At 54.8% G+C, this 21,503-nt stretch overlaps 7 protein-coding genes across 7 annotated transcripts; 4 read left to right on the forward strand and 3 right to left on the reverse strand.

Moving 5' to 3' along the window:
- Positions 1 to 148: 148 nt before the first annotated feature.
- CGGC5_v001541 (Ribosome assembly factor mrt4) lies at positions 149 to 1,079 on the forward strand (the record flags this gene model as incomplete). Its single annotated transcript, XM_032034614.1, has 3 exons — positions 149 to 339; positions 455 to 937; positions 1,010 to 1,079. The coding sequence occupies 3 exons, from the start codon at positions 149 to 151 to the stop codon at positions 1,077 to 1,079; spliced, it is 744 nt and encodes a 247-aa protein (XP_031886308.1).
- A 749-nt stretch (positions 1,080 to 1,828) lies between these two features.
- CGGC5_v001542 (U1 small nuclear ribonucleoprotein 70 kDa-like protein) lies at positions 1,829 to 3,419 on the reverse strand (the record flags this gene model as incomplete). The annotated part of the gene is made up of 5 exons (XM_066150846.1): positions 1,829 to 2,136; positions 2,177 to 2,578; positions 2,811 to 2,916; positions 2,972 to 3,099; positions 3,158 to 3,419. 5 exons carry the CDS (start codon positions 3,417 to 3,419, stop codon positions 1,829 to 1,831), a joined length of 1,206 nt encoding a protein of 401 aa, XP_066009806.1.
- Positions 3,420 to 3,835: 416 nt separating this feature from the next.
- CGGC5_v001543 (mitochondrial 54S ribosomal protein mL43) lies at positions 3,836 to 4,357 on the forward strand (the record flags this gene model as incomplete). The annotated part of the gene is made up of 3 exons (XM_032034616.1): positions 3,836 to 3,874; positions 3,928 to 4,010; positions 4,066 to 4,357. The coding sequence occupies 3 exons, from the start codon at positions 3,836 to 3,838 to the stop codon at positions 4,355 to 4,357; spliced, it is 414 nt and encodes a 137-aa protein (XP_031886310.1).
- Positions 4,358 to 4,713: 356 nt separating this feature from the next.
- On the reverse strand, positions 4,714 to 5,726 carry tpi-1 (Triosephosphate isomerase; the record flags this gene model as incomplete). Its single annotated transcript, XM_032034617.1, has 4 exons — positions 4,714 to 4,742; positions 4,795 to 5,400; positions 5,467 to 5,537; positions 5,689 to 5,726. The coding sequence occupies 4 exons, from the start codon at positions 5,724 to 5,726 to the stop codon at positions 4,714 to 4,716; spliced, it is 744 nt and encodes a 247-aa protein (XP_031886311.1).
- A 697-nt stretch (positions 5,727 to 6,423) lies between these two features.
- On the forward strand, positions 6,424 to 7,314 carry CGGC5_v001545 (uncharacterized protein; the record flags this gene model as incomplete). The annotated part of the gene is made up of 6 exons (XM_066150847.1): positions 6,424 to 6,485; positions 6,659 to 6,745; positions 6,802 to 6,889; positions 6,950 to 6,996; positions 7,047 to 7,141; positions 7,205 to 7,314. The coding sequence occupies 6 exons, from the start codon at positions 6,424 to 6,426 to the stop codon at positions 7,312 to 7,314; spliced, it is 489 nt and encodes a 162-aa protein (XP_066009751.1).
- A 3,091-nt stretch (positions 7,315 to 10,405) lies between these two features.
- CGGC5_v001546 (uncharacterized protein) lies at positions 10,406 to 11,933 on the forward strand (the record flags this gene model as incomplete). The annotated part of the gene is made up of 2 exons (XM_032034618.1): positions 10,406 to 10,899; positions 10,949 to 11,933. 2 exons carry the CDS (start codon positions 10,406 to 10,408, stop codon positions 11,931 to 11,933), a joined length of 1,479 nt encoding a protein of 492 aa, XP_031886312.1.
- Positions 11,934 to 15,792: 3,859 nt separating this feature from the next.
- On the reverse strand, positions 15,793 to 17,928 carry CGGC5_v001547 (uncharacterized protein; the record flags this gene model as incomplete). The annotated part of the gene is made up of 5 exons (XM_066150848.1): positions 15,793 to 16,387; positions 16,470 to 16,715; positions 16,776 to 17,582; positions 17,650 to 17,675; positions 17,743 to 17,928. 5 exons carry the CDS (start codon positions 17,926 to 17,928, stop codon positions 15,793 to 15,795), a joined length of 1,860 nt encoding a protein of 619 aa, XP_066009807.1.
- Positions 17,929 to 21,503: the final 3,575 nt, after the last annotated feature.

The following is a 21,503-nucleotide window of genomic DNA, read 5'->3' on the forward strand; positions in this document are numbered from 1 at the left end:
AGGTCGTCAGGTACTTCTTGTTCCCAGCCCCGAACCGTTTCCCTTTCGAGGTTCACACCTACGCAATCAATTTGTATCTTCGAATCGCCGGACATAATCCAGCCCAGCCGACTTTTTAAAATCAGTCCGGAGAGAAACAAACGCCAAGATGCCTAAGTCGAAGCGCAACAGAATCGTGAACCTGACCCAGGTCAGCAAGAAGACGCGCGAGCAGAAGGACAAGCTCTTCGCCAACATCCGCGAAACCGTCCCCGAGTACCAGCACTGCTTCGTCTTCGCCGTCGACAACATGCGCAACAACTACCTCAAGCAGGTCCGCCACGAGCTTACCGACTGCAGGTTCGTCGCCTTTCCCTACCTCTCTCCTCAGATACCCAATGCGCTGCGCCCGTCTCGCATAGCAGGGACAATTCCTCGTACAATTGGAACCTCCAGACTGACCCTAGATAATCAGACTCTTCTTCGGCAAGACAAAACTCATGGCCAAGGCCCTCGGCCAAGACCCCTCCTCCGCCGTCGCGGACGGCATCGACCGCCTCACCCCCTTCCTCTCCGGCACCGTCGGCCTCCTCTTCACCAACCGCGACCCCAAGGCCGTCCTCGAGTACTTTAAGGGCGTCTCCCCCGTCGACTTTGCCCGCGCCGGCACCGTCGCCACCCGCGACTTCGTCATTCCCCCGGGCGTCGTCTACGCCACCGGCGGCGAGGTCCCCGCCGAGCACGACGTGCCCATGGAGCACAGCATCGAGCCCGAGCTGCGCCGCCTCGGCATGCCCACCCGCATGATCAAGGGCCGCGTCTGCCTCGGCGACGCCGACGGCTCCTCTGGCGAGGGCTACACCGTGTGCAAGGAGGGCGACACCCTGGACAGCAGGCAGACGAGGCTGTTGAAGCTGTTCAGCATCTGTCTGAGCGAGTTCAAGGTCCAGGTCATGGCGTACGTCTTGTCCCTTTCAACTCAACTATTCTTTTCTGGAAGAGTATCCGTTTGTGCTAACTTCGCGAACAGGTACTGGAGCGCGGCGTCAGGCGAGGTGACAGAAGTCAACCCCAACGCCATGGAGGCCGACAGCGATTAAAGCGCCTTTGACGGCTGGAAGGCCAGGGTGGGGAATGGATGACCAAAACGTATAAAAAGCTTCTAGACTTGATGATTGCTTCTTCATGTAGGCTGATACCATCATGGATTGCGAGGGGTGGACAACAAAAACAACACTGCGGCGTTCGGGCGGTTCATTAGAGATTACAATTTTTTTCGGTCATGCGTCGGGCATCTTTCACACATTTTCACATGTCCTCTTAGTTGAGGAAGTACTTTCTCGTACGCTTTTCTTTCTATGAGGATAGAACGTACTCAAAACGAGCCAGAAGAATGCTACGTACGATCTGTCTTGGAAAACGAGAAGTCCTCACCTATTCGTACAAGTAATTATAACGCGGTACATGCGGGAACTACACCTATCCTTTTTTTATGAACCATTTGATGTCTTCCATGCTAATCTCCAGGTCAGTAGGCACGGAGTCCCTTATCTCTGACCTTACCTGCAGCGTCGACCAATCGTTTTCGGAGTAATGTTGCTAACTCGAGCTCGAAGCGGCTGGTAGTAGAGTACATGCAGAGATGATTACCTTCGACGGCATGCTGCAGCAAATTTGATGCGAACGAATGTCTCGGTAGCCTGTAGGATGAAACTGAAGCGCCTGAACACGGCCGCACTGTATGCGCCTGGTTGCGACCTTTTTGACCCGGAGATGGAGAAGACTTGTTTGTGCTTGACACCTGCTTACCCTCGATGAAGAAAGGGAAGAAGGAAAGAGACTGAAAAGATCAGACGCGCGGGTACAAGACACGACGTGTCTCGTCAGTAGCGACGTAGCTTTCTAGGATCCTCATAGCCGCCGCCGTCGTAGCCTCGTTTCCTGTTGTCGTCATCGCGGGGTCGGTCATGGTCTCTGTCCCTGTGGCTGTCACGGTCCCGGTCTCGGTCGCGGTCCCTGTCGCCTCGGTCACCACGATACCCACCTTCTCCTCTGGGTCTGATCGGTTCCATGTTGCTTCCTGTCCTGCGGCCTCCGTCACGGTCGCCGCGGTCTCTGTCGCGATCTCCGTAACGATCGCCATGGCGGCCACCTGATCTGTCGTCATGTGAGCGGCCGCTTCCACGGTCATACCCACCGCCGGAAAAGCCGCGGTCGCCTCCTCCGAAGCTGCGTCCGGGTCCTGAAGGAGCATCCCTAGGAGCGCCGTATCCGTTAGGACCACCTCGGTCACCACCACGGTTGAAGTCGCCACCGCCACGGAATCCTCCACGGCCGCCAAAGCCTCCTCTAAAGCCTCCGCCGCGACCGCGTCCTCCCTCGAAGCCGCCACGGAAGCCTCCTCGGAAACCGCCGCCACCGCCGAAACCACCACCAGGTCCGCCCATGGGCCTAGCCGGCAGGGCTTTGGTGTATCCTCGGCCTCCGAGGCCGCCACCGAGTCGGCGAGGTACCCAGCCCTTGACGGTGCGCCCACGTTCGACGTCTACCTTGATACGCCGGTCCTTGATTCGAATACCATCGCAGGCATCTAAAGCAGCTACTCACCAGTGCGCCAAGGCGCTTGTGTCAGTAAACCCTTACCAATATCATACCTTTGCGTCGTGGAGTGGAATGAGAAGAAATAAAAACAAGATTGTGAGACGGGCAAGCTTGAGGACCACGGATCTCGGTGTGTAAAGCTGGGCAAGGGCAAGCCTGAGGGCCGCAAGCCGGGAGGGAGATGAATGTCGGATAGGCCGAGCATCGTCAAGGGGGTTCGGCGTCATTACCTCTCATATCTTTCTCTCGTTCAAAAACAACGAAAGCGTAGCCACGATGGGGCTTCTTCTTCTTTCTGGGTTTCTCATGAGCATGAGTGTCAGTGATGATACGGATCTATCTGATTGTCAGCTTGATAAGGCCATGTATGATGGGGAACAGGAGAACGTACGCGCTCAATGGGGCCGAAACGGCCAAACTCCCTCTCGAGATCCTGCTCGTTGGCCTCGTAAGAGAGTCGCGCAACAATCAAAGTCTTGAAAGCATCGCCGCGAATGTTGGAGTCCTCGTGGGGTTTGACTGTACAATAGTAACGTTAGCATATTTCTCCTACAAAAGCAATGTGTAGAGTACTGACAATTCTTCGGCCCTTCCGTCTTGAGCTTCTCGACTGCAGCTTGCTTCTCAAGCTTCTTGCGGTCGCGCATCTGCAACCAGCTCTCTGTCGGTTTGTATTCGTCGGTCTCCTTGTAGGCTTGAAGTGCGGGCAGGAACTCGGCGACACCAGAGACGGGCAAGGTCTTGCGCTTTTCGGGCGCATGGTCGGGAGGCGGCACCCATCGCAGGGGCGGGCGCGGCGCGAACAGCGCCAAGAGGTTGGGAGGGAGCTTGTCGGTCATCGCGAAAGACCCTTTTCGTCAGTATCCCAAGATCAAAGATATCCTCTAGCTCCACTGAGATGCGCGCGATGGCGTGCAGCTAGGGATGTCGTAATGGGACGTGGTGGGAATGGGGTTGAAGGATGAGCGTCGCGTCCGTACTTAAAATTGACACGAGAACGCATAGCAAGGGAAAGTTTGTGGTGCAGCCTGGCTCTGTCCAGACCACCCGCCCCAGTTGTGCCAGCCAATGGTAGCTGTTCATACAATACAAGGTGGGTCCGGAAGATGCGGTACGTACTGCAGCTCCGGTCCAGCTGTCTGGCTCGGATCATCTGCGTTTTTGCGCTAAGAAATTTCCCGCCCGTGGCAGACGGACGAGGTTCTTTGCGACGACTCGACCACGCAATTGGATTCTGTATGCCAGACAGGATATCATGACGATCCAGGCATTGAAGACGGTGTCCAAGGGCCAGGTATGGACTTTCCGCCTGTTAGCGATCTGCTGGAATGACTGACAACTCGGCAGAATGGCCTTGGCTCATTCATCCTCCAATGCAAGAAGTTGGACTTCCACTACTGCGACTGGGCTGGTAGCTCCAAGGGCATGAAGTAGGCAATCTCTGGGCTCTGGACGTCTTCTATGCATACTGATATTCTCTTCCAGCGGATTTATCAAGTCTCAGCTACCCAAATTCGCCAAGGCCCACCCCCAGATCGAGTTCACCGTGTCGCCCCGTCCCGCGAAGCACCCTATGATTGTCGGCCACTACATCAACGGCCGCGAGAAGGCCGTTTGTGTGCGAAACATGGAGCCCTTGGATATCTTGAAGAAGGCCGAACTGCTGCGTGACGCCAGCGGAGAGAAGCTCAAGAGGACGAGCAAGCCCGTCACCAGTATCAACGCCAGTGTTAGAGGTATATGGTCACCGTACCATGGCAACGGCATGGCTGTATAAATACCTACGAAAACATTTACGACATCTCTTTGGAAAGCATGTAAAACTATGATCGGGGCCAGGCGTGCATAGGAGGAAAACGCAGCATGACATGTTTGTTGCTTGTAAAATATCACCCGAACGGGATGGGGAACGAGTGCCCCCTGAAAGCACTCGAAATGCAGATTTCTCAACGCTCACAGATGAGGCATAACTACAGACGCGTGTGTGGGTATACTGAATTTTGTTTTCTTCTCTACTACCTCAGGGACTACGAAAGGTTTGGTTATTTCGTTACTTCTTGTCCTGAGCTACCCAAGCCATTATGCGGCCATGTTCAAGCGTTCATCATCATCAGGTATGTTCTATTTAGGGATTTACTGCTTGGCGTTGACAATGTCGACGACTGTATCCTGTCAGTACTGGGAGTCGGTTTCATTGGCGAAGGGAGTACTCACAGCCAGGCTTCAAGCTGGCACCGCCAACCAGGAAACCGTCAATGTCCTTCTCCTTGGCCAGGTCCTTGCAGTTCTTCTCGTTGACACTGCCACCGTACAGGATGCGGGTCTCCTCGGCGACCTTGTCGCTGACGTTCTTGGCGAGCCAAGCGCGGATGGCGGCGTGAACCTCCTGGGCCTGCTCGGTGGTGGCAACCTTGCCGGTGCCAATGGCCCAGATGGGCTCGTAGGCGACGACAACCTTGGACCAGTCCTTGATGGCGGCGTTGAGGGCAGCAAGCTGCTTGCTGACGACGTCGACAGTGGTGCCAGCCTCGCGCTCCTCGAGGGACTCACCACAGCACCAGATGGCACCAACGCCGTTCTCGGTGGCGTACTTGGTCTTGGAGGCAACAACCTCGTCAGACTCCTTCAGGATGGTACGGCGCTCAGAGTGGCCAAGGATGGCCCAGTTGATGTTGCTATCCTTGAGCTGGGCAACAGAGATCTCGCCAGTGAAGGCGCCGTCGGGCTTGTCGAAGACGTTCTGGGCGGCGACCTCAATGTCCTTGCGGAGGAGCTCACGGGTGAGCGAGAGGTAGATGGCGGGAGGGGAGACGACGACCTCTGCGGGCTTATTGTTAGCTGCAATGTCTTCTTCTGTGCTCTGCATTGGAGCAAGTGGGCAAGTACCAGTGTTGGGGTCGAGGGTGGCGCCGTTCAGGTTCTCGACAATCTTCTTGATGGACGACACAGAGCCGTTCCTATCGAGCGCGAAGCATGACGTGTTAGCCCATGTTGCGGTGCTGGCTGATACCGGAGCTTCCATCCCCCCTCCCTCCATGTGCCGTCTCCCCCTTGGGATGGGGGGTTGCTGCAGGATGTCCGATGAACCCCGCCAACGAAGAGACTTACATCTTGAAGTTGCCGCCGACGAAGAACTTGCGAGCCATGTTGGGCAATTGGTGGTATCTGATGATTCTAGGGAGAATGGTGAAGCTTCGGGAGTCTGAAGGACAGTTCAGAAAGATCGGATCACGGTTGGAGGTGTAAATGACGCAGGACAGGTTTTGGCAGGTAGCTTGTCGTAACAGTAAAAAGACCTCAGCTCCAGCGCGAGGTGGGCTTGATGGAGGGGCAAGGAGGGGCGGGGGCTTTTTCGCAGGTGCAGGACACCGGAGGGGCAGTGGCACGCTGTCACGGCACCTCGCAGCGCCTGCAGCACCAGAATCAGCAGTTCCGGTGGGGCTTCCAGCGGCTCCGATCTGGCCCGGGGCCTGCACCCGCCCCGCACTCAACCTCATTTTCTCACTGGGTGACCTGAGCGGCCGGTCGCCGTGGGCTGAGACTGTCCTCCAACAACCAGCGCCCCTCAACACTTTTCGTGACCAGTCGGTCCGGTCCATTTCTCCTTCACCCTGGACGCCAAGCTACGGTTCCAATAATCCAATCGGAAGTCTTGTTGCTCATGTCAACGACAGCTACCTCATCGGGGAGCGCATGGTCAGGTTTGGCTAGTCCGTGTCTTCCATCGAGACACTGGGTGACTCGTCTGAGTGATCGCCTTGAGACCTGGCCATAGTCGTGGAATCGATCAACATCACAGTCAGGCTTCAGATATCCGCAGCATTGTTGTTGTCAGACTCCGTGATGAGGAGACACGTCTTGCTTCTCATGCACAGTCGCCAGAACCCGGACATTGTCGTATTTCTGTAAGGTAAAGACCTCGGGTTGGTTCTGCATGATCCTGTTTCTCCCGAATACACGGCTACTCTGCAGTTCGCATTACCATACCTCGGCAACCATTCGCCAGCACTTTTATGTGTACCTATCCGAAGAAACAGCTGCTCTAATGCCGAGCGAACAAAACAAAACTCATCGACAGGTTGAAAATCTGGGACCCGCGACAACTACGGAGAAGCCAAAGAGGAAACGCCAGGCCTGTCATACCCACTCGATGGCTCTGCTGCTCGTGTGCATTCACTCAGATCTTCGTCTACCTGTCACCACACTCATTCCGCGCTGTAGCATACCGGCTTTCCAAAAGAAACATCTGAGGCGGGCTGCGGACCTGGACAGGTTTTCTCTTTCCCCGGTTTGGGATAAAATTCACACCGTAACAGTCCAAAAAAGCAAAGCCACAACTGATCGCCCGCCTAACTGTCATCCTGTCCAGGACCCATGCCCCGGGGACACAGATCTCTGGCTGACTTGCGCAGCTTCGTATCCATGCCGATGGATCCAGGAAAAAGAAAGCCTTCATTGAAATCCAGCCCCTGCTGGAGACCGTGCCCGACTTCATTCTTGCTGTTCCAGCTCAAATTTTTCTTCGTCTTGCTTGAAAAGTCTCAGCTCGGACCAGCGCATTGTGTGTTGTCGCGTTATACAATGTCAACGATGTGTTGTTGGATCTGATTTGTGAGTTGAGTAGTATTTCGCGAGCTTTGGCCTTACACATTCGAACAATTCAGTCCTAAAGAGGGATCTAACGAGACCGTCTGGGGCACTATTGACCAGCAGTCGGTTGAGGGTCAGAAATGATGACCCAGCTATTTAGAAACCCGTCACCTCCGAGGCTGGCTGGTAACCCGGCCTGGTTTTCTCATTCGTCTGACTGACACCGCTGGACAGGGCAGTTTACAGGAAGTTTTTGTGGCCAGCGAACAAGTGGTTCTCCGCATTAGGCACCTCAGAGTTTGCTGAAGAAAGAGATGACTTTCAGACTTGACGGGAGCCACCAACCCCTTACCAGCATCGGCAGAAGTCCGACTCCTGTCTTCGAGCCTTCGAAAGCAACAACACGTCCATGATGGCAATCAGAACCGAATCTCCCTCAATACTCGACGTCAAAGCCATGTCAGGATGGTGGCCTTGCACAATAGATGAGCATGACAGTGCTTGGCTACCCATGAGGCCGCCAGTGTAAGTGAGCAGCATCTTAGCCTACTGTACTTGAAATGTGATGGTGTCGTCATGAGACGGGCAGCAAGCGTGATATACACGTTTCATCCACCTTTATCGGAGCTATTCATCACGAATCTGCCCGAGACATCACGGTTTGTGGCAACCTGGGGCAAGACGATGCACAGGCGTTCTAGATGTCCGGCATCCCACTGAAGATGGGTCCTTCATAGCTTTCAAACCCAGCATACAGAACATACAGGGCGATATGAGTGAACCCATGGCGTGTGTCGTCCTGATTAGGCCGGTCACTTAAGTAACCGGGGGCGCAGCCGGTGGAAGGCCAGACACACGTGGTGGCGTTGACCCCAGTCTAGTCTCTGGGCCCAATCGCATCCTCAGTATCCAGGATTCAGGTGCCGTTCTTGGCGTTCATGGCTTTTTGACAGTTCGAATAGGCGAGGGAGGTTGGAGGTGGGCGCCCGGAAGACGTTGATTATTCCGTAGTGTCGTCGACAAAAATGACAGATACATTGGGTCCAAGCTGCGAGCAACAGAGCTCATTCGCGAATGATGGAGAACCCCAGTTCGCGGGGTGTCGATTGAAACGGCTTCTCGTCGAGGTGGACTCGGAAACAGTCGAGAAACAGTCTCTTAGCCAAGACGGTCACTAAAGAATTGGGCATGATGGCAAACCACTAGGTCGAGATCGATGAGGCCTGCTCTACCCCATGCTAGAGACTTGGCCGCGGAAGAGTGGGTGTCGACTACCTAGTTCCAGGGTCACACAGCGCGATTGCGCCTTCTTGACTCACTCTCGTGGCTCCCTGGACAGACGAACGCCTTCTCGTGAAATGAGCTCCCTGAGAGGAAAGAAACACTAACATCAAAGCACTCCAGGGGCTGACGGGAAGCGTCGTCCCGTTGATGACTAAGGGGTAGAAGTAGTGGGCGAAGTGGGGATGTGCACCCGCTGTGAAGCCAACCGCATCTCTTCGACAACATTCTTGCAACGACTTGTCAAATCCTCCGTCAACAACGCTACTTCACGTCACCATGTGCCATCCTGTACTACCCGCTGCCATGCAGAGCCGTATGCGCACTTCTTTAGCATTGCAACCATGGCTACCCTGGTTTCTGTCGTTCGTCAGATAAGGTAACATTCATACACCACTTCTTCATGGAAGAGTCGAGATCCGATGTGATAGGGACCCCGACCTGACAGGCTCAGCCCCGAGGGCTGCCGTTTCGCGGGGCAGTTTTCGACAAACCAACGGCTGCAATGGTCCGTTTATGGACTTGCTGGCCGGCTATCCAGGGTGTCGAAGCCAAACGGTCGAAAAATCGAATGGGCCTATCGTGTTCACAGCATCCTCAGACGCGTTCGGTTTGACAATCCCCTCGCTCGGCCGTCAATGCGCGTCGACGAACCCAAAACCCGTGCGTCCTGCCAAGCTTCAAACAACTCTCCGGGAAGAGCGCCAATGAAGGTGGAGAATCCTGAAGACGGCACGGCTTCGAAAACGACTGGCCAATCTTACTCCCCAGGCACAAACGTTTCTTGATCCTCGACCAGCAAAGACATGTCTCCTCCACGTTGAAGTCTAGGTACAACCAACACACCACACCGCCCCTGGCTTCGACGACCACCATCACAATCTGCAGTGCCACCACCACTGCGACAGGGTCTGGATGAGGGGCCTTGCAGGCGGTTTGTGATGGGAGCAACCTGTTCTCACTCGGCGGGAGACGTCGTTGGTCAACCGCAATACCACAATGCCAACGTCCTTCTTCCCGGCCTTCCTTATCATGATCGTGGCTATTACGCATGATGTTGGCCATCATGGATCAAGTTTTGACACCGTACACATGCAGGCCTAGCTGCTCTGGCAGCTGTCTACCGGTAGCTGCGTCCAGCTCCCGCCGTGTCAGCGGCATTTCCATCCCGGTTGTTCAACCCCAGCTCGGCCTCCAGGCTCGCAACACGCTAGTCGGGCGTTGAGCCTCCTCTAAGGCCAAGCGGGCCTAGCCGCAAGATCAACGGTAGGGCTGGGGGCTCACTGTTCTTGCCCTCACCATGAGCGGCGCTGAGAAGACATGCGACGCTGTGACAGACTATGACTTACGCAAAGAAGCAAGGCGCCAAAGTCTGCTTTGTCTACCCAGCTTTCCTCACACAGACTTGCAACCGGCCAAGGTGCCGCTGGATCCACGGAGTTGCATCCGTTGCTCCCTTTCCAGCACCGCCCCCAAGGATATCCAATGGTCTGAGAGAGACAACACGATACAACACCACCGGTTCCTCATGAGAACCCCAGTTCAAGCCGTCAGTGCGGTCTTGAGAATGTCTCGCCAAACGGCAACGTTTTTCTGCGATTCCCTGCAGCGATTCTCAGGGTTGGGCGGTCTAACGGTCCAGGGTTGGAAAGATATATTGGCCAGAGCGCGCATCATCATGTTGATGTCACAGTCGTGGATATGCTTTCTCACTGCGTCCGTCTGTTGATTAAGCTTAGGCACGGTCACCAACGCTGAAGGCTGTTTTTTGCCCTTCCCATTGAATTTGCCCAGCCTTCTCGTCCCGTCTCTCATTCGTCCCCGCGTGTCTTCGGGCCACAGTTGCCGCCGTGAGGGGAAGAATAAGGACGCTCTCCTCTCCACATCTTTGCTACGTTTTCGGCACCGTTGATCCTCTGTCTTCTGCCCACACGATGTTCACGACATCGACGATATGAGGATCCCGCCGCCAGAAGTAATACTCAGTTGGCCGCCACCGCGTTACGATGACCCCGAAACCAGAGGCCCGGCCAACCAGATCGTCTCCCTCATCCTCCTGGCCATCGCTACAGTCATCATCGCCATCCGGACATACACGCGAAAATGTATCACGAACGGATTCGGCTGGGACGACATGCTCGTCATCCTCGCCTACATTCCCGCAGCAGCGTTCGTGGTTGTGGGGATGATATCTATGGATCGATATGGCTGGGGACGACACGTATGGGATGTGCCCATCGACAAATTCACGGGGTCTTTGCAGATGGGACTCGCTAGCCAGATCCTCTTCGACTTGACTACAAGTTTTACGAAGCTGTCGATGCTGGCATTAGTGTACAGAATCGCACACGAAGCCTCTCGCAAGTTCAGTCTCCTGGTCATCGGCCTAGGGGTGTTTATCTCCATCAACTGCGTTGTGTTTATGATGGTGGCCATGCTGCAATGCCGGTATGTAGGCTTTCAACTTCCCACAGCCAACAAGACTGACTCTCTGTAGGCCTCTTTCTCAATACTGGACGCTCTCAGCTGAGCCTCAGAACTGTATTAACGAGGCAGCGCACCTCCTCGTTGCCAGTATCATCAATACCGCGACCGACTTCGCCGTGGTCCTGCTACCACTGGCTCTAGTCCGTATTGTCTATAAGAACAAACTCTCTTCTAGGCAGATGGTTATTGTCAACCTGCTTTTCGGTGCCGGTTTCCTGGCGTGCTTCGCCGGCATAGCTCGCACTTACTTTACGTGGATCATGACCACGGAACCGGATGTTACCTGGAACGCCTGGATGAACTGGCTCATGTCATCACTCGAGCTATTCCTTGGAATCATCTGCACCAGCATCCCGTCAACCAAGCCATTCTTCAACCGGTACCTTCCCAGGTTGCTGGCCTCAAGGTCTCGCAAGTCACAACCTACCAGCGTACCATTATCTACCGACAAAGCAACAAAGGGCTCCCAAGCGGGCAGCCAGTTATCCTTCGACTCGGATCTGGAGGACGCCATACCCATGGGTTCCCAAACATCAACACCAACCACGACGGTCAAGCGCTTCAGCGAAGCGACTTTGAATAAGCCATTACCGGCTGTGAAAAAGAATTCCGTATACACCATCAAAATCCAGCTGGATGAAGCCAGCCTCAGTCCCGCGGACAGGAGAGACCGCGCGCTGAACCAAGTCACCCCAACAGCCCTGGCTCCAACAATACACAATTTCAGCAGACCAAAAGTCCTTCACACGAGGAGTACGTCGGATCCTCACAGCGTACACCGCCTGAGCACCGAGTATGCTCACGACTCGGATAGTCACAGCCAAAACCTGGATGATTCGGATAGCAACTACCGGCAGAGCATTGATGACCTGGAAGCCGGCCGTTACAGCTCCTACGACCGCCAGAGCTTTGCGGCGTCTACGAGAAACCTTACCGGCGCCACGGTGAATAAAGGCCACGCCAAAAACCCGTCCGTCGGCACTTTTGGGGGCTGATTTCGGCAGCGAAGCTTCTTTTCGGTGTGCCAGAGAGCGAAGGTGGTGGTGTGTGTTGCTGCAGCAGACGGACGGGAAGAGGGACCCATCAAACATGGTTTGAGGCTTTCTAACGCCGTCCTGCCGGCGTTTACTTTTTTTTCTTCTCTTCATGAGACGGGATACGGCGGCTACACCTCCCAGCTTATGATACACCCATACGCACCCACACCGTTTGCTGGATTGCAAAAAGGCGGCAGTTCCTGCATCTCATTTCCTTTTTTGTACATTCTTATACATTTTAGCTTTTCGGGAGCCAGACCCGAACCTTCGTCACGACGTCTACGACCAATAATATACAACAGACTGTAGTACTTAGAGTCACTGTTGGTTTTGCCAATCTGTCCTTGTGCCCTACCATCTCTTCCACGTCTGACTCTGGATAACTCTAATCACTCCAAACATCTCAAATTGCCTGAACTCTGGGAAAGCTTGATCCTACCTCCGGCCCAGGTCCCAGACGGTCTTCTCCCCAATGGGAATCAACCTTTCGCTCTTCGCTGTTGGGCTGTCCGCCCCGCGGTTAGAGGACAGAGAGAGGGGAGACCGGGAAAGATGCGTGTCGGTGGGTAGTCCCGATGGCGGCCGACAAACATGCTTCCAGGACGAGGGGCCGTTGAACCCGTCCCCCCGTCCACCCACTCCTTGTTACCAAGTCATGACTTGCTTCTATCGAAGCCCCCACCTGCGGATAAGCTTCCTTTAGCACAATCCACTGGAGCCATCCCGATTTAACGGCCCCGTTCTTTCGCCGCAATCGAAAGCTCTCCATCTTCCCCCACATCCTTATTTCATCCATGTCAATCCAAGCCGTCAAGCCTTCCCTCCCTGCAGGTGGCTTCATGATGGCGTGCAACCGTCCCGCTCACTAAACAAAGAGTGACTGCAAAGCAGCTCCAAAGTCCCGTCAACGTCCCGCTGCAGAGCTACACTCTGTCGTGCACAAGTCAGTCCACACCCACGTGCCCGCCAAGTCTCCTCCCAAGCATGCCTGCCCGCTGCCGCCATGGCCGCCTTTTCAGATATCGAAGCTTGAGAGGGGATGGGTTCTCTCAACTTGCTGACTGCGCAGCGCACAGGCAGTCCAAGATATAAACCCACACGCATTAGAACCCGAAGGAGGAAAGACGATACCGCAATAGAGAGTGGTTGAAAAAGTGAATCTGCGAGACTACTGCCAGGCACAGACGTAGCTGGGCAGATAAGACAGCCAAATCTGCCCTACTTCGCTCATTGCTAAGCGGTGATGACGACCAATGCAACAAATAGACTTGGCCACTACTGCAGGCACAGACTGCGACAGCACCCAACGCAAGCACGGACAGAAACATTGCCAGTCCCAGCGAATAAACTTGACTGCCAACATGCATCGGGCCTTCTCAACCTCGATGATCCGGGTTAGTCGGGGGGAGACGGCCAACTAGTTAACGTACTACAGCAAACCCAAATGAACAAAATTCAACTTCAACGACTATGTTTATGTCAACAAGGGAATCAGCCAGTGTCATCATCAGCTAATCTAAGTGATCGTCGCTTCACGACGCTCTTGACACAACCCAAACCCGTCCCCCTCCACGCGCGCTTGCCGTCGTCGCCTCCCCCTCTCCCTCCTACACCGTTTCCTTCTTACCCCTCTTTCTGGGGAGGGGGGCAGGGAGGGAAGAGAAAGTCATCCGTTCTTCAACGTCCGTCTGTTCTGATCTTCGGGCATCCGCATACGCTCACCACCTAGCGCACATCTCACAAAAGCATCGAGATGGCTCAGGCATTCTCATCTTCCGTTAGACCGTTTGGCCTGATCTCGTCCCCCCCCCCCCCCCCCCCCCCCTTGACTGTTGGCATCTCGTGCTTCCTCTCTTCTCTCTGCTGAACAAACACGACGCTGCTGTTTCGAGTATCAGTGACTTGCCCAAAATCCCACTTTCTCCTCTGTTTCTGCTTTCCCATCATCTCGTGTCAGCGTGATTGTGGCGTGCCTCTCTGCTCATGTCACCTCGGCCTCCAATCGTCTTCATCTCCTCTTTACAAGCCGAGATGGGGGCCGTCATCCGAAGCATAGGTCGTATGGATCGCTGAACAGACAGCCAACAAACTCCCCAACCCCCTCCCAGAACAGAGAAGCAGCAGCAGCGCAGTTCCAGCCTGAAGGAAGAAAGAAAAACAGATTAGCTACCGGGTATGTGATTAAAACTCCTAAATGGCGGTTGATAGTTGGAAAAACCATCGAGATGTCTTTCTTCGAGGCCCGGCTAATGAGGGAAACCGAATATGGGACGGTCGACATTGAGGTAGATTCACCGACAAGACGTCCGATCCGTAGCCATCTCCAACCGCGTAATCCGCTAAGCAGATGACCTTCACTGAGAGCAGCCCTCTCTCATTGAGCCTGTAGGAAGCCTGCGCTGAATGGGGGTGCACCTTCAGCTGGACGCAGACTTCCCGTCTCCCCATTTTACCCCCATTTGACGGACGGCGCCGACACTCACAGCGGCGAGCGGCGAACGGTAAAGGCCATCATCATCAACCCCAGTAGCCGCGCCATCTCGATGAGACGAGAAAGTTGCGCGGCGTGTAGGATGGGGAAAACGGGAGGGCCCCAATTAAAGGTAAATAACGGCGACGGTTGCTGAACGTTGGCCCGATTAACATGTTGCGTGCCCCTGATACCCCTTTTTATGGGAAAAGGTCTATTTGGTCCGAGGGTGTGGTGTTGGTAGGGATGGCATGATTGCAGGCTGAAGGGGAGGGGAGGGAAGTACAGATACCTCCGCCAGGAGAGAGATGCTCACCTGTGAAGGAGATCAACAAGAAGACGGGAAGAGCAGAAGCGTGGGGAGGGGGAGGCAGAGACCTCAGTGGTCGACACAGGAGACAGCCTGGGAGCTCGGACTGGGCAAGCAAGCCCTTTCACACGCTGCTGCTGCACGACATCGTCCCATGCTCATGGATGAGGTTTTACTAAAGAAAGCCAATGTGTAAGTCGGACTATAGCACCCCATGTGCCACTATTAATTGCCGATAACCTTGTTACCAAGGCTGACTGACATGTCAAGAGCGAGAACATCACGATGGAAGGCTAGACGTAGATTTTCGACACCCTTTTTTTGATTTTTCTTAGCTCTCTGAATCTCCTTTTTCTCTCAAGGTTTGAACAATTCTAGTCTCTGTACATGATATCCTCCTAAATATGTGTCCTTGCTAATGTATCCTTCCCGAGCTCGACGCTGTTCGTCGGACTTTACCCTCAAAGCGAGGGTTGTCTTCAAAAGTACAATTTCTGTTGTGTCGAGCTGCGAGCTCTTACATGACTTTGATGTCTCTTCTAATGCGATCCTTGAACAAAACTGTGCAGCAGCAAAACCAAAAAATCAGACGACCTCTCCTATCATTTCGGTCTTTCTCTTTCTCCGCCATTCTCGGCTCGGCGTTTACCAGAGCATCATCCTTTGCTCGCGAGTACTCCTTTGGTGTGTTCCATGGCTTCAATGCTCCTGGGAAATCCGTAGCCTGGCGGCTTGTGTAAACACTGTCCATCAGGCTTTGTGGCTTGTCCGTAAAGGGGGTCGATGAAGTATATCTCATGGTGGACACACGAGTCCCTCGTGAAGAGTCCGATATCTCCAGGTAGTAAGCAGCGGCGGCGATCCTCACCCTACGAGGATCGGCGCGCTGTTGATGACGAGCCCGATGCACTTGCATCTGTGGCTGATGGCAATCCAGTGTTGTTGTAACATTTTATGTCTGTAAGCTTCACAGGTCAGTGGATTGCGTCTTGTGTTGTGTATAGTAACGGGCTTTTACGGACCAAAAAGTGTTTGATTCATCCGGCCTGGACGAAGTTTCCGTGGAAGGGAGCCTGCTGGGGGCTCAGGGTCTGTCCGATCTTTCCCATGGCAGAGAGGTGGTTGTGGGCATCCTTGATGAGCTGGAGGTTCTTGACATCCTCGGGCTGGGTGAAGCCGCGGACAAGGTCCTCCAGGGCCTGGCGGTGGGACATCCACTCGTCAATGAGGGGCTTGGTAGACTGCTCCTCCTTGATGGCAGCCTCGACGATGGCACCCTTGGCAGTGACCTTGCGGGAGGCAGGGGCAGGGGCAGCCTTGGGCGCGTCCTTGCGCTTGCGGCCCTTGGCGACCTGCTGGCCGCTGGAAGCGGTGGTAGGAGATCCGGGAACACCGTTGTCATTGTGGACACGGCGCATGTGGTCCTTGAGGTTCCATTGGCGGGGGAATCCGTTGCCAGGCATGGCACGATCGCATCCATCATAGGAGCACAAGAAGGGCTTGTCACCGTGGCCGTGCATGGCGTGGGCCTCACGCTCGTGACGGAGAAGGCAGGCAGTGGAGGAGAAGCGGGCGTTCTCGCAGGACTCAATCTTGCAGCGGTAGGGCTTCAAGTGAGAGTCGACAAACTTGCTGTAGAGGGGAAAGACGCAATCGTTAGTCATACACGGGGAAAAGGGACATGCTGGCAGGTTTCCAAAAAGGTTCAACTCACTCATAGTTGCACTTGAGCTTCTCGGGCTTGTGGTTGCAGCTGGATTCTCCTTCCCAAGGGCAGTGGAACAGGCCATCGGCCTGAGGAGTGGCGTTCTTGTACAGAGGGTGGTCCCGGGCAGAGTCACCGTCGTTGGTGTTGCGGCGGCTAGGGAAAGCCGGAGGCAGCGCAGCATCACCGACGATGGTGAGGACGCTTCCAGAGAGTTCATCGCCCATGAGCTCAGGGCCAAACTTGCCGTTGGCGCTGTAGATTGATGCCGAGTCAGAGGCTTGCTCGAGGGAGCAGCTGATCTGAGGAACATACCTAGGAGACTGGCTCTGAATGATGGGAGAAACGTGCTCCGAATGGGAAGGCGAAGACATGAGGGGGGCGGACAGCCACAACTCCTCAGGGGTCTGAGCAGGAGAAGACAATTGGGATTCCGCGGGGCTGAAAGAGTTCCAGGAGGCAGAAGGAGAGTGAGCTCCAAGGCTGGAGTCAGGGTCCAGCTGCATCTGAGCAGGCACGACGTGCATAGTCATGTCCGTTTGGGATGGAAGGCCATCCACGATTCCGAGCTCCATGGAGTTAAACCACTGGGACGAGACGGCGCCCGTGTCCGATTCCAGGAAGTAAGAGTTCACGTCCATCAACTGGCCGTTGGTCTGAGGTCCGTAGACAGTAGCATTACCCGTGATGTCCATGGAGGACAGCTGTGCAGATACTTGAGATGACGCAGAAGAAGTCATTCTGGGTCTGGCCTTGGGAGATGTGATCTTGGAGATTCTGTGTTGCTTGCGGCTTCCAGTGGAACTCCTTGAAGTTCCCCGCCTCATCGGCTCGCCACCGACAGGCGCCACGGTCGTGGCAGGCGCGCGAGCAGTCCACTTGCTCTGAAGGTCCTCAACGGCTTGTCCTTGTCCTCGGGGCGTAATGTGGCCTTCAACTTGGAAAGAAAAGTCCTCGGAGTCTCCCGGGTGGGCAGATCCGTTGTCTGAGAAGTCTTGGAAGTTCTGTGCACCTTCTCCTGTCGTTTCCCACGAACCACTCAAGGGGTCCGATGGTCCTGTTTGAGAAGAAAAGGAAAACATTCCTGAGGGCACCATGCCGGCGTGGAAGAAGCTGTAGTCGCTGAAGGGGAGGTTAGTGTGCTGTTTCACCACTAATCTTTGAAGATGCAAAACAAGAAATGAAAAACCATCTCAACATGGCACAACTTTGTTCCTGTAGCACCCATCATGTTAGCTGTCGTTGCTTTATCTCACGGGTTTGGGGTTTCGTGTTGACAGACCAAGTGAGCACAGATCATATAGATCAAGCCGGGATGAATCATGTAGTCCAGGATGTCAGGTGCGGTGGTCGATCCAGTTGGTAGTCCGGCAGGTCTGAGACAAATGAAAGTCCTTTGCGGCCATGTACGTGTTCGAGGCTCCTGGTTGTTCTCCAGGCACCCAGGCATGGGTCTTGGTTCGGTCATCTCAGACTTCCCATAGTGGAGGTCGAAGTTGGTAATTTCAATAGTCCCTGATGCCAAGGTGTCGTTTGGTGCAGCTAAGTTCCTTGGGTCGATAGAATCCTTGGATTGAAGTCCAGCTGAAGTAACAAGTCCGTTTGAATGCGGCAACGGGTCGAGACAAAGTCCATAAGGCTGGAAGCCAGGGTCGAAGAACAAGTCCGTAGATCAGAAACAGAATCGAAGCAAAGGGAAATCCATACACAGAAGAGACGGAACCAGCCGTAAGGTGCAAGGATCGATAAGCCTTGGTCCATATCGGTTTGTGACCAGCATGAGCTAAATTAAGCTATAACTGGTACACGAGAAAACAAGCACGGAGTGTTTATTTCAGCGTTCATCCTAGGAATCCGATCCAAATACGAGACTGGGCAGTCTCTAGTCTCGGGCGAGACCTTGTCCACAAATTCAGGAAGTAAAAAATTCCACGGATCTCAAGGGAGAAAGCCAGGCATAAAAATCCAGTTCTCGCGAAACGTCCAATGGGTCCATGTTGCTGCAAAATCCTGAGTCGTCGGCAGGCGATACTAACCGTGGTATGAATGTGATGATAGATAATTCTTTGTGTCATGACCGTTCGGTTTGACAAAGTGCGTAGGGCGAGGCCCAAGCACACCGGTCTCCATCCAGTTGGCAAGTCAAGCAGGTATTCCAGGGAAGAAGTTTCCGGGCAAGAGAGAGAAAGTCCTGGCAAGTATCCTCGGATGAAGTCCTGGGCTGAAGAATCCTGGGTCGAGATGTCCTGTATGAAAAGGCCTCCGTGGCCGGCGAGATCTGAGAAGCAGACGCAATGAAACAAACATGACTTTTGCAGTACAGGATTTCAAAAAGACAATGGACCACCCTGGGAACAGAGAAAGAAAAGACAATACCTAGAAGGTGTGTGGACGTCGTCCAGGTCAAGGTTGTAGCCAGGCATATCCGGGCGCGGAACAACAAGAGCAGTCATTGATTCCTTGGGTTGTGTATCATGCAATCCAGGGCAGTAAAGTCAACTCGGATGAGCTGTGTCGGTGTACAGAATAACAAGAGCGATAACCCGGGCGGGTAGCTGCTTGCAGAGTTCCTGTGGAATGGGAAAGGTCGAGTTGGTGTCGTGTGGGATGATCCTTGGGTGGCAAGATGGGGAAGATCTTTTTTGACCTTCTGTGTAGGGTTGCTGTTGTGTAAGGGTTGGAAGGGATGTAGGCGGGTAGAAAAAGAGAAATTGGCGGCTGTTGGGTTGCCAAAAGGATCAGCTTTGCAGTAGGCAGAATGCTTGGGCAGGAATGTTCTTGCGGGTTGGGCTGAAAAGAAAGGAAGAGAAACGACGTTGGGCAGGGAGAGAGGGGGTCAGCGGGTTTTAATGTTGCAGGACGACGACGAAGGCTTCTGAGAGCACAGCAGAAGCGAACGAACGAGATGAGGTTTGCGAGGGGGTCGGTCGGGGAGGGGAGGATTCGGGGTGGACTCCACGTCGTGCGTGCCATGCCGCATGCCCTGCTGGCATTCATGATCCCTGTTCCCGAAGCATTGGCACCTTTCATTCTGCAGGGCGGATGTGCTTGATGTGCCAGGCCAAGAAACCACCATCACATACGTGCGCAGCATGCAATGATCCGTATGGATACGTATTTGGTCTTGATTGTCCACCACTCATTTCCAGCGCCAGCCCGTCTCGCGCGTCTCAATCAGTCTCATTTCGCTGCCGCCGTGTTTATTGAAAGCCGTGTCCTTTCCCTGGCCAGAGTGTCTGGACTCCCGCCCTCCAACACAGGCCGACTGGCAGAGAATGCACGTCGAATGTTTCGTGTTGCTGCTGCCGGCCGTCACAATGGCCGCAGCAGGCCCTCGAGCTATTACATGGCGCTAGCCAACTGGCCTCGTTCTGACTGCTCACTGCACCTGTCATAGGCCCGTTCCGAGTGGAAGTTGGCGGTGACTGGGCCTTCTGCCTTGATTCTGCTGACTTGGACATGGGCCGCGGGTGGACACAGACGACGACCCTGAGCCTATCGCGGTGCGAGGAACCCCTAGTCGTGCCGGCCAGGAGGGATTATGGCTGCAACGCCAGCTCATCCGTGCAGCACCTTGAGCGTGCTCGGCGGGAAAACGAAGCCAGCCATGGGCCAGCAGCGAGCCAGAAGGACGCAGAGAAAAGAAAAGAAGGCGGCAGGCTGGACGAGTCGTGACGGGCTAATGCTTGCTTTCTGCGAGCCCTTCATCTTCTCCGCCATCCGCACCACGCGCGGAACTTGCTCGTCCCATCAAGCTTGGTGTCTCTGCGCTGCCCTGCGCTGCCCTGCCTTGCGTTGCGTTGCCCGTCTGCGCGCGTTCCGAATTTCCCATCCCATCCCATCACAAGCCGCCCGCCCGTCCCATGCCGTCCCAAAACCCCTATTCCCTTGCGCCATCCGTCGTAAATGCCTCCCGTTTCCAGTAGGTTCGTCGAGCATCAAAAAAGTCATGGCGCGATTGTCGACGTACGCTTTGACGCATCAATCAGAGCCGTCTACTTGAAGATCGAAGCGGCCCACCGGGCGGAGGAGGAGAAGGACGACATGTGTGTCGACGAAAAAAGACGCAGCAGGACGAGCCAGAGCCAATCCGGACTGCATTGGCGTCTGTCGTCGCACCCCAAAGCCGCCGACGCGGGCGGGAATTGCGGAAGCCAGGCCGGCTTGTCAGCCCGTCAGTGCCTCGTTCTCGTGTCTTGTCGTCGTCCATCAAGCACCGTGTTGCTTGCTCTATTGGCGGTTGTGGCTTCACGTGCGTAGTCCCGAGTTGGTCTCGGCGGGCTTGATAGGGCAAGCTGCAGTCGCTGACACACACCGGTCAACGCTCTCCATCTCGACTTTCCCTCATCCGACGGCAGTACTTTTGGCGTGTCCAACGGCCACTGGTCCGGGGGTCGAGCTGTGGTCGGCCGGCCACACACCGGCAGCAGCACACCACACCGTAATCACAACACCACCCACCATCTATTGATTGCAGACCACTTTCCTCCACCCACGAGACAGCTACGGCCAGACATCAGATGCAAACGTGCTTCGCGACGTGATTAACCGGTTACTGCCAGCTGGCCTGCTGCTGCTGCTGTCGCTGTTGCCGCTGGCAAACCGGAAGCGGTCCACGCCAACCACTTCGCAACTCTTTTCGCGATAATGCATTTGCGTAGTGCATGAGAAATATGCGGCGTGGGGCCAGGTGGTCACCTTGCGACATTATCCAGCTGTCATGCTCATCGTATCATGAGCGAGATGCCGCGACTGCGATGGCTTGTCGTGCGCCGTGATGCGATCCCGAGAATCCGAGTCGTCAACCAAGCCATCAGGATAAGCAAGCCGGAGCAGCAGCAGTCGCCGTCCATCTCCGAGTTCCCCGGCTGGGCTGGATGGAAAAGCCGCTCCGAGCTCCACAAGTTGTCTGAATAGACGCTGACGGTCTAACAATGGTGAAGCTGGCTGGTCTTGACTTTGAGGCCAGCATGCGGTTGAGACGCGGGGAACCAGTGTTGAAGGGTCGTCTCATGCGAGATGGCTGAAAAGCTGACGTTGGCA

The sequence above is a fragment of the Colletotrichum fructicola genome (assembly GCF_000319635.2).
Source record: "Colletotrichum fructicola Nara gc5 chromosome Unknown KSG_Nara_v1_contig01, whole genome shotgun sequence".
Taxonomy (NCBI): domain Eukaryota; kingdom Fungi; phylum Ascomycota; class Sordariomycetes; order Glomerellales; family Glomerellaceae; genus Colletotrichum; species Colletotrichum fructicola.